Below are 12,109 nucleotides of genomic sequence, written 5' to 3'. Positions count from 1 at the left end.
GCCTGAGTGTTTATATTCACATTTTTTTGTGCAATTACTGTTTTTGGAGTGTGTTCATGTTGCGTGTGTGTGTGAATGGAGGAATCTAATACCGACTGAAACCTTGAGGTCAGGGTGTCGGGGTGTCCGAGTGTTAATGTGGCTGACTCCAATGTTGCTGGAGGGGCAGATTTGACCGTAGCGCCTGTTTAGATGGGTGGGTGGGCTGTGAGGATAAAGCATTACCAAGAGTTCACTGAGCCTTTAAACGCTGAAAGAAGACCCTGTGGAAAAGCTAGCCTGTGTGTGTGTGTGTGTGTTTGTGAGGGGAGTGCATGCCAGACACCAGCTACACTGTCAGATTCTGTTTGTTTGGATGGCAGAGCGGTGGTGGCTCCATGAATGCATGAATGAGGAACAGTGCCCTCCATGCTCCGCTGCCCTCTTCATATAGCCGCATAAATGGTGATCACAGATGGGTTTGATGCAAAGAAAATGTGCAAGTGTGTGTGTGTGTGGAAAAGGGGGAGGAGCATGAGAGCAGAGGTATAGGGAAGAAAAGCAAAGGTAGGACGATTGAGTCTGACAAGGCCTCACCTCTCGTTCCCTATTTCTCTCTCTCTCCTTGCAAACGAACGAAGCTCCAAGCGCTTTGCAATCACTTCGCGACTAATTACGGTCGAGCCGGCCCTCGCCTCCTTTCTTCTCCTCACTTCTCCTCCTCTGCCCTCCTGCTCTGTCGTCACTTCTCCTCTCCTCGCCCCACTATCACTCCTAACAAGGTGCCATTGAATAATTACGTCCAACTAAAACAAACAGGATCTGCAGTTGAGTCCTGGCACGTTTAATCCAAACCATTAATAATTCATACGCCGAATCTTTGACATGCAGTTCCTCTCTGTGAGCTGGTGAGAGAGAGAGAGAGAGAGAGAGAGAGAGAGAGAAAGCTAAATGTCAGCAGGCTTTGACTGTATATCTTTCCTTGTCCACAAAAAAGGCGTTCGTCACTTGCTTTGAATGGCAACGTGAAACAAAGAAGTGATATGGAAATGTGTGGATATTGGTCGTCTCCTTGCTCTCTGGTGTGCACGTGTGTGATCTTTGTGTATGAATATGTGCGTCTGAATGCACTGTATGTCTCTTTTTGTGCATGCCGGTGTGTGTGTGTGTGTGTTAGTGTGTGGTATGTGTGTGCCGGTGTGTGTATGCATTCATACGTACAGTACATGTGGATGCGTGTGCATGTTGGAGGGCTTGTAATGGTGCTGCATCTCCCATAGGTGCTCCCTAACACAATTAGCACATGTGCAAATCAGTGGCATGACAATATATGTGGCTCGGCCCCAATCCCTCGCCCTGCATCTCCACGCGCCGACTGCAATTTACACCTCCACTAGAGCCCCGCTGTGCACACACACACACACACACACACACAGACACACACACTTACAAACATGAAAGGAAAATTGCATTCACGCTCACACATTCATGCTTGTCATTTTAAGCAGCAGGCCATATGAAGCTTTACAGTGATTTTACCGCCGCTGAAGTGCACATTGTTCATTTTTAACCCTTAATAATTAAATAATGCCCACAGCGTCATGTTCTTGATCCGACGCGAGATGTACGGTTAGTGCATTAATATTAAAATGAATTGTTGTACAGCTCTTGCATCATGACTCAGCCAATCAGAAGTGAGGTCCGGAAATATCCATTTCATGAAAGTGAGGATGAAGATACAAGCGCTCCTACATAGACGCCCATACACACACACACACACACACACACAAATTCAAACACAATAATCACAGATATTTGAGGGCGGTTGTACAAACACACATCCATCAATCAGGCTGTTGGTCTTTTGATGGAGCTTTAGAAAGACAGGACCAGCCATGTGAGCACCACTGCCAGTGTTCTGGAGGGAACATTCACATATCTGGAATGAGGATGCTCTTTGAAATGCTGCTGAGGAGTCAAATAACTGTAATTTCCTCCTTATAACAAGACATTTAGTGAGCACAGCCATTTTGAACTCTTTCCCACGATAGAAGCCGCCGAGGCCAAAAGTAATGGGAGTTCATTGCGCTTTTGGAGATAATGCTCCTCGCTAAAAACCCAATACACTTTTTAAATTTCTCCTCCGCGAGGATTGTCAAGGCAACATTGAGGCCCCTTTGAAGAGAGGGAGTGCGGTCTTTGAAGCTTTTTTTTGTCAGGGTTTCAAACGCAAATGCTGGGGAAGTTCAAAGCCAAGGGAGAGTACTCATGGCCATATTCCTGTGTTGTTTCAGGGCCCGAGTAATTTTAAGCCTAGGAGCCTCTGCGTGTATGTCTGTGTGTGTGTGTGTGTGTGTGTGTGTGTGTGTGTGTGTGTCATGCAGATGATGAAACGTCAGGCACCGAGTCAATGAAAAGACACTTTATTAATTGGTGATGAAAGGGAGGTGCGGGCGTGCAGAAGCAGACATGTGTGTACATGCATGCAAGTGTGTGCAGACATGAGCATACACAAAGATGCTGCTCACCCACACACACACACACTCACACACAGACACACACAGACACACACACATAAAGACCTCCACTCTAACTCTTTCTCAGAAAAACAGACCCCGTGGAGCAGTGGGGGCCATTTTTGCTAAAGTGAGGTAACAGCGGTGAGCGCTAATAGACTGGTGTAGAATACAGAGAAAGGGCTGCTTCAGCAGCATTTCTTAATACACCCCTTAGGCTGTAAATGCACACACACCTGCACTGCCAGCACACACACACACATCCACACACACACTCTCCCTCACACACACACACACACACCATAATATCCCCTACTCGCCATGTCTTTAGGGGAAAGAGGCAGATAAACAGCAGGCTCCAATAATGGTGGTTTAGATCTCAATGGGCGCGAGTCAATGCCTCTCCAAGCCGGGGGCTAATGCCAGTTAACTCTCCCTGTAGGGGACGTGCGCGAGCCTGCACCAGCTCGCAAAACAAGCGCTCTCCCAAGGTCCTCATTACTTCCAACGCTGAGTAGCAACTGTAACTAAAGCAAAACTGCAGCTTAAGCTAAAAAACAGCAAACGGGAAACGGGGAGAGAGAGAGAGCGATGGAGTAAGAGAAAGAGGAGGAAAATAGGTGCTGGGGAGGGAAAATAATTGAGCGTGCTCCGGTTAGGGTTTTCCAGTCGGCCGGAGTTAGAATGGGATTTCTCTAAACGGCTAACGCAGCAAGCAAGTGTTTTTTTTTTGTTTTTTTTTTTCTGTTTTGGTCGACGGTGTACACGGTGAATATAATGCCTGCGGGGAGGGCAGTTTGCCGTTTCACTGCGAACAGCCATTAGGAGGAGGAGGAGGAGGAGGAGAGAGAGCAAAGAGAGGGAGAAAGAAAGAGAAAAGAAAAGGAGGGCAAAGAGAAAAAGAGAAAAGGGGAGGAAAAAAGAGGGAGAAACAGACAGAAATCTGGATGGAAAATTCAGCCTTGTTCCTCGGTGGGAGGCCTACACCACAGCAATGCTCTGAGCTAAGACAGAAACAGAGAGAAACCAAGAAGGGGGGGCAGGGGGAGGCGGGGTGGGGGTGTGGGGTGTGAGAATGAGAGGAAAGGGTGGGGATGAGGGAACGAGAGACACAAGAGGCAACACAAGAGAAAGCGAGGACGATAAAAATAATGAGAGAGAAAGAGAGGGAGAGGGACAGGGACAGCCAGAGGCGGTGTTCCCACCACACAGCCTCTCAGGGAGTGGTGTGACTAGAAAACTCGCTTGGCTCCACACAAAGATAACTCTCTCTCTCTCTCTCTCTCTCTCTCTCTCTTCACAACACACTGCGATCCCACCACCACAACAAAACACACTCAACCCCACCCCTCCTCCTTCAACAGCTTTCTTGGACAAACTTTCCCCACTAGAACAGAGGAGAAATAGAAGTTTTGCTCGAATGTCCCCCTGGCATCTTTTGCGGTCCGATATTTTGCAGCTTGTAAGTGCAATTTTTCCCCTCTCGGAGTTAAACGCGGTCTCGCTCGGAGAAATCCTTCGCTGCCGTTGTTTTCAACACAGACACCTTCATGTAGGGTTAAGTCGGCTCCTGCGCTTCCTCGTCCGCTTTGTCCTTTGAACCTTTGACCAAAGCGTGAAACGAAATAAGTCCCAGCGACCCTGAAGACTCATGGCTTCCTCCTCATGTTTCAAAATGCACGCTGTTTATGAGTTACCGGCACATTAACAGCCTCTTCAGTCCCCTTTCCAAAGCACAAAGCTTTTCGGGTTTGTCTTTGTACTTGAATAAAAGCCGTTTCAAAAACACCTTTCAAACGCAGTCCAAGTTTGATACTTTCAGGATAATGTGATTACCTGATATTTCACACCAGAGCACTTGAACGCCAATCAAGTTGGAAGCGCCTACCTCCCTTGTTAGATGTACAAAGACACAATTAGTGTCTCGTTACCTCAGGAGTTAAATCGGGATGGAAATGAAATCATTTAAAATAACAAATAAAAACCTGGAGCCGGGAGAGACGTAAAGGAGAGGAGAAAATGTAAAGGGGAGGTGGAGGAGATTCGCAGACGAGGAGGGCCCTTGAGGTAACCGGGCGGACAGGCCTGGCCTTCTCCGTCTTCCTCCCTCCGTCTATCCCTCCTTCCCCTCTCTCCACCACTCGCCCTGACCTCTCTGTCCTCTTTTTCCAGGCCCTGGAAGCACTTGAAGCGAAGCGCAGATAAACAGCTTAACCTCTCCCAAGCGCTCGCCCACAAGCTCCAATCACCTCTTCAGAAGAAAATAAAAACTTGGAGGGGTGAGGAGAGAGAGCGATGGAGGGAGAGATGGGGGAGGGGGGGAGGGGGGCAGACACTGTTAAATGGACCTCGGAGGACCTCGGAGGAGACAGAAGAAGAAGAAGAAGAAGAAGAAGAAGAAGAGAGAGAAATAGAGAGGAGAGAGCGGGAGAGATGAGTATTTGTGATTTTCTGCAGCAGGCAGAAACAACTTTGGGCCATCGGGGAGTGTGGATGTGCTCTGTGTCAATTAGTAGCTGCACAATGTGGAAAGTATAGCGTTCTGGCCTTCAAAGGCATGCACAGATGCGTGCACGCGCACACACACACACACACACACACACACATACGGTAAAAATACCACCAAACAATGGCCAGATCTGAAAATGAGCATAAATGCCGAGTGCTCCTTTCTAGTTTGCCTTGTCTGTATTATGGCCATCAGTTTAAACCGAACTCACACACACACACACACACACACACACACTCAATGTATTGCCATGGCAACGGGGACAAAAGGTTGCCACTTATGTTAATTGTTCGAAATGATCACATACAAAGCTCGACTGTGGAAAATCAGGCTTGATCACATAGTATCTCTGCTGTCCTCATGGAGCCCAGTCTAATGGCAGCAGAACACACACACACACACACACACACTTCCAGGGTGGGATTCTTTATGCAACAACACATGTACAGTGTGAAATGCTCAAAACGTGGACGATTTGGTGCAGGCCTATTCTTCATCGCTGCAGCATTAGGATGAAAACTTTGACTATTTGCTGTTTAAAATCAGAGAACACTGTATCGGGAGTGCAGTGTGTATTCTGTTGATGCGAAAATTTGCTGTGGGATTTCCCTCATATTGGAGCAGGCACCTCTCCGTGTCTACCAGCTGCTTCTGATCAACAACGCTCGATGTATTTACATGGAGTTTTATTACATTTGAGTGTTTTGTTTTCATTGTTTTGACTCCGTTTTTTGGGCAGCATTGCCACCGCTACAGGAAATGATGGCACATTGAAAGACTGTTTTCACTGTTGTCAATCAGGCGAGAATCAACCCCCCCCACACACACACACACACACACACACACTCAAAACTATACAGCAAACACTGTTGCATTAACGTAATAAAACTGTAGGAGCAGTTTAATGTAGTGTTGGCATATGATTGTTTTTTATTATTTTTTATCTTTAAACTTAGCGTTCACTATTATTTCTGACACTGTGTACCACTGTGCACTGAGGTTTGTCACTGGTTGTAAACATCTGACCCATCATTGCCGTCTGTACCAAAAAGCAGAATGGTCTTCCTTGTCCAATAGAAGATATACACATTGGATGACTTTTATTTACAAGGCCCTCCTTGGTGTGGTACCTTCCTACCTAGGAAACTATTTCATTCGGAAACAGGGACATTATACTCTACGAGCGTCCGATTATATCAAACTTAAGGTCCCCCGAGTGTTCACAGAGATGGGTAAAAGAGCATTTCGATATGCTGCTCCATTTGCATGGAATTCTTTGCAGACTGCCTTAAAATTGCCTGAACTGATACCATTGGACAGTTTTGTGAAAATCCTCAAGGATAAGGAACTTGATAGCATACGGGACTGCCACTGCTTTTAAACTATGATATCTGATCTGATTCTACTTGATTTTACCTGTGTGCACGATTTTGTCTGAATGATTGTAATTGTGTAATCAGCTGCTTCTTGGCCAGGTCGCTTTTGTAAAAGAGATTCTCTATCTCAACAAGCTTATCTGGTTAAATAAAGGTCTAATAAAAAAATAATAATAAAAAAAAAAAAATTCTAACACATGTTGGCAGTGATTAGAGACAGGATATATGTTGGGCACAGGTGACAGGAAGAGGTGGGCACACAAGTTTTCACCAGACCTGAGGCAGAGAGGATGGACATGAGCTGGTATGTCATATAATTTTGTCTCTTCAATATAACAAGTAAAGATATGAGGATTGACTGGACCTTCTGTCTTTTGGGTCTGCGTAAAGATCCCTAATGCCCCTCCTGTGTAGCCTATGTAATGGCAAGAGTGAACATTTTGAAGGAAAAGGAGACATTGCCATTACAAAAAGCTACAGGAGATGTAGACTTTTTGAATGCACGCACACTCAAAAGTGCATATTTGAAAGCCGCCGTAATTGAGGCAAAACTAGCTCTGATGACTCCAGCTGTGCAGGATCCACAGAGGAGCAGGACGTGGAGGCTTTTCCAAACTTCTGCTGTCTGACTGGACGGCTACGCCTATCTCTCCTGCGGCCCCGCAGCCCGCGATGGAAGCCCAAACGGCGCTGTTCCCGTTTCGCCCCGCATCCATCCGGATGAGAGACTTATGTCTGTCTGCTTTGTCCCCGATGTCTCATGGAGGAGAAAAAAAATATTCGGAGGATGCTCTGAATTGCTTCAGAGACGTCGGGGGGGGGAAGGAGGGGTGCGTGTGTGGGTGAGTTTATGTGTAAGTGTGTGTGTGTGTGTGTGCATAGAGGGAGGAGGACGAGGAGAAGGAGGAGAAGAGGGGGTAGAGGGGTTGGCGGTTGAGCAATGTGATTTCTGCTCGACTGTCACAAATCTAGCGCAACAGGAAAATCAATTTGGCCCTGTGTGTGCCTTCTTGGCTCCGGGAGAGAATCCAAATAGCAAGGCGAGGCCCGGATAATGTTACAGTGTATTGGATTTGCTTCACGGAGAGATGGAGAAAGAGAGAGAGGAGAGGAGAGGAGGACAGAGGAGAAGTGAGGAGACGAGGGAATCACAGGCGTGCCGCGGTGCTCCGACAAGATAGATTTGTGCGAGTGTATGGGCGTATGATAGGCTGGCAATCTGTCAGTCTCCCCTCTCGCTCTCATTCTCACTCTCTCTCCCTCTTTCACACACACACACACACACACGCACAAAAACTGTCGCTCATCCAAGCGAGCGAGTGCATGTAGGCGATTTATATGTGCAAGCATGTATGTGCTGCATGGAACCATGAAATAAACGTGTAGAAGTGTGTGTTGGTTATTGTGTGTGCTTTATCTCCGTTTAATGTTGTCTCAGCCTCAGCGTGTGTCTGTGTGTGTGTGTGTGTGTGTGTGTGCGCGCTTGTGCATGTGTGTGTGACAACCAGGTGAAAGGATGACACAGAGGAATTGCTCTCCTCTGACCGTTGTCAAGGGTGACGGGTGTCCCGTGAGCGCTCAGCCGTGTGACACGTCGCATCGCTCGACCAAGCGAGGCCGACCGGTGACAGACTGACACACACACACACACACACACACACACACACACACACACACACAGACAGCACTGGTGGTACTGTTACTATGTACGTGAGGGCATTCCATTGACTTACATTAATTTCTAAATTCCTCTCTACCTCTTCACCTTAACTCTTATGGTATTTTTGCACAATACAATATTTCACCAGCAGAATTAAACCTTGTGCACATCCATTCAAAGACATACTTATGCATGCAAAACACACACACACACACACACACACACCTGCACGGCACACACACACCAGATCCCAGTAGATGCAGCAGACCTTGTATTTAACTTCTACACCAATCACTTGCCAAAAGACAATCTATTCACACACATTCACTATGAAATTATCAGTACAGTTTAATTATCATTTTTATTAGTTTGACTTTCTGGACCAATAACATGCAAGCAGCTCTAGCCATCTTCAGTGGTCGTATCTTTCAAATTAATGTTTATTTTTGGGGCTTGTTATGTTCATTTTGGTGGACAGACTTGGAAAAACTGGTTTGGATAGATGAGAATTTTGCTTTATGGCCACATAAATAGCAGCAGTGGGAATAGTGAGGATACAAATCTCCAAAAATACACACATACACGCACACAAACATGCGGTGTCAGAGTTCCCCATCGACTCACTGGCTCGTGCCGACCGAAAATGGCAACATTAACCAAGGTGTCCTAACTTGTGATGAAGTGTTCGAAAAGCAAAGTGTTAGTAATCAGATGTGTGCTAACCACATTAGTTCTCCTGTGTCTCTGCTAGGCCGGCTGCTCCTTGATCTAATTCAAACTGATTGTAGTACAGCCGCTAAAACATGCCAGATGTTACTCATTGCGCCACGCTTTATCACCATTTATTTGGCACGGGGAATATTTTTAAATATTTTCTTATTAATCACGTCCCAGCAATCGGTTTCGCTTCCCGTCTTTGCCGCCTCATTCCGGATTTCTCGTCATGATTCTTGGCACGAGTGCCAGGAAAACCACTGTCCCAGTTTTTCATTAGCGTCAATCACTCTGGCGAGCGTTACGAGTAAAGGAGAGGGCGAAAAAAGAAAAAGAAGAAAAAAAAGAAAAAGAAAAGAAGACGACAACGAGCAATAGCCGGCCTCGGGAGCCCGCTCGAGACAGTTTGCCCCGCCTCGTCACGGTGACTGACAGGCCTGAGAGATGCTGATGCACCGGTCAACCCCTCAATCAGGAGGAAAGGTGCGGCGGCGGCGGGGAGGGCAGGCGGGAACAACACACACACACACACACACACACACACACACACACACACACACACGCACACGTCTGTCTGAGGCCAGTCAAATCCAACTCATTTACAACGCTCAGTGTTTATCTAAATGGTTATGTGCTCTGCTGTGGCCTCGGGAGACAGACAGACGCACCAGCCTGTTGTCTGATAATCCTGCCTCCGTTGTCTTATTTGGCCTGCCATATCCCGGATAAGGCTGCAAATCATGTGGGAAGTCCTGCACCAACTATCAGTCTCAATTCATTAACACTCAGAGTGAAGAGGAAATATTGTGTGGATAGAAAATACTCACAGTACGAATACAGGTCTGATCCGCAGGTAGGGAGACAGATTGAGTCCACTGCATTGTAACAGAGAGTTTCTACAATCTGTGATCAAAGACTTAACAAATCCTTACTATGCAAATGTAAAAAAGAAAAGAGGACAGAGGTGTTCGATAAAGTGTCCTGCACTGAGTAATATTCTTCAGCCGTCTGAGCGAGGATGTCAAATGGACTGGGGATATTAAAGTCTTAGACACTTGGTCCTGCATTAGACACTTGGTCCTCCCCTCTGCTGTGATGTGCACTCAACCCGTTCCTCTGTTCAAACTGGCAGAGAGGCTATCAGCATGTGAATGACTAGTGCAGGTTGCAGATGGGGGACGGCGGGCTGCCACGTTTACGCTGTTGGTCCATTAGACAGAGAGCAAAATTTCAACAGCTATGTTCACACGAACAACACACGATGGTTAATATGAGTAATCATATTAAGTCTCGATGTTGATTTAACTGTTTGCACGCTGTGATTTACATCAGTAACCCGTGTTTACAAAGACTAATTTAATAGAGAAGGATGGCGTGCACTGAAACCCACCCCTTGATCATCTCCCTGTCAGACAAAACTGTATAAAGTATTACTAAAGTGTTTACATGGCATTTATTGTATTACCTTATATGTCCCACAGGTAGCATTTAAAAATAAAAACAATGACTGTCAAATGAGATCACTGTCGAGATACCTGGTAAGCTCAGTCTCACACTAGAGGTATTGTTAGTGGTGCTGTTTCTCAAAATGAAGACGATGTTTCATAAAATTATGACCCTGCTGCTTCATGGCACATGTTTCTTCTTTTTCTCCGTCCCCTCCCTGACCTCGCTCCACATTTGTTTTTCCTTTGAAGTTATTTTGCCACCACAGTTTCACAACTTCCACTTTCTGCCTTTGTGAGAAACTGAAAACGTTAACTCCATTTGCACAGGAATGATGGTACCTGTTTATTTGCAGTAATGCTACACATAGCATCATTATGTCCTACCTGGTGGGGCGGTGGCGGCAGAGGGTCCACTGGCTGGAGAGATGGGTCCGGACCCCGATCGGGACTGCTGGGACTGGGTGGAGCCTGCAGGTGAGCCCACAGGTGACGGAGAGGGTCCGCTCCTCTGGCTGGGGAGGTGGGGAGAGGCGTGGGGGGAGAAAGGGGACTGGCCTTGGTTACCGGCACCTCCCTGCTCCCCCTGGCTACTGCTGCTGCTGCTGCTGGATGACCCCCCGGCACTGACGGCTGAACCCAGACCAGCCTCCGTCCCCGTGGGAAGGTCATCGATGGAGCCGGACAAATCCTGTGACACACACACAAGACTTACGGTAAGGATTTCTGAGGCTGATGCTGACATCTTTATATGGGAGTATAAAAACTTAAGATAATACATTGATCGATATTTATTTTTTTGTCCATTAAAGCACACATTTATAGCAAGTAATCACCAAATTTGGCGATAAAATTCTTATTAAAACAACAACAAAAATAATAATAAAAAACAAAATAAAATAAAAGGTAAAGATAAGGTATGTACTGAAGATATTTTGCAGTTAGTACAGTAAACTTCCACTTCTACTCAATTTCATCCAAACCACCACTGCAACTGTGAAATACTACTCTGCCAAATCATGTGTGAGCCTGCTGGACAAATTATTTAAGGCAGGACTGTTTTTAAATTGTCTAAAGTGCTCTTACTGCAATACCCTTTTCTGCATATCAGCACTAATACCAATACAGCGGCCTGTATCGGCTGATATCATCTGTCAGCTGATATATGTCGGGCTCTAATATAAATATAGCCTATCCAGCACTGCAGGAGGTGCAACATCACCCCAAATGAGCCACATATTTTCACAATATGGCATGTATGGCACAATATTGTGGCACCGTAAAAAATCGTATTAAAACAGCTTTGACAACTATTATGGGAATTGGCAGCATGGCTGGAATGAGGTTTTGAAACACCCGACTATACAGCCTATAAAACCATATCTTGGAAAAACAAGGCAGAAGCAAAAGAGGCGATGCAGGGCTGGACCAAATAGTGATACTGAGTAAATCAATTCCACTCTGGTCTGGTTTCAGTCTGGATATGTTGGTTGCATGTTTGACCTTTCGTGACGTCTTCATTGAGATCAAGTGTCTAAAGACTTTGTGCCGGCGGTTAATATGGTCAAGGAGCAAACACATTAGCCACAGAATAGCACACTGCATGGCCTGCTGTGGTGAAAGTGAATGGTAATGGGCTTTCATTCAGACCAAGGGTGAGTTCATATTACAGTTCGCATTCCCTGTGGTGAGGAAAGAGGTGTGTGTGTGTGTGTGTGTGTGTTTGTGTATGTGCTTGCTTAGGAGCCCTGCGAACCCCACCCCCCCTCTCTGAATTGATTCCAGGGAATCCCTACCGATCCTTCTGACAGAATACTGACTGCAATAAAAAAAAAAAAAAAGAAAAGAAAAAAGAAAAGAAAAAAAAAAACGCATAATGCACAGAGTGAGGCGGTGAGAGGAAGACGGGA

At 46.2% G+C, this 12,109-nt stretch overlaps 1 protein-coding gene across 4 annotated transcripts in view; it reads right to left on the bottom strand.

Moving 5' to 3' along the window:
• Positions 1-12,109, bottom strand: part of LOC115354027 (AT-rich interactive domain-containing protein 1B-like) — a 199,753-nt gene that overhangs the window by 54,717 nt on the left and 132,927 nt on the right. For all 4 annotated transcript variants that reach the window (XM_030044176.1, XM_030044178.1, XM_030044177.1 and 1 more), the window contains exon 5: positions 10,587-10,890. In XM_030044176.1, coding sequence (XP_029900036.1) covers positions 10,587-10,890 — 304 coding nt within the window. The remainder of the gene's footprint in view (positions 1-10,586; positions 10,891-12,109) is intronic.

This window comes from Myripristis murdjan, chromosome 22 (genome assembly GCF_902150065.1).
Source record: "Myripristis murdjan chromosome 22, fMyrMur1.1, whole genome shotgun sequence".
Classification (NCBI taxonomy): domain Eukaryota; kingdom Metazoa; phylum Chordata; class Actinopteri; order Holocentriformes; family Holocentridae; genus Myripristis; species Myripristis murdjan.
This window is presented reverse-complemented; position numbering and strand designations above follow the sequence as displayed.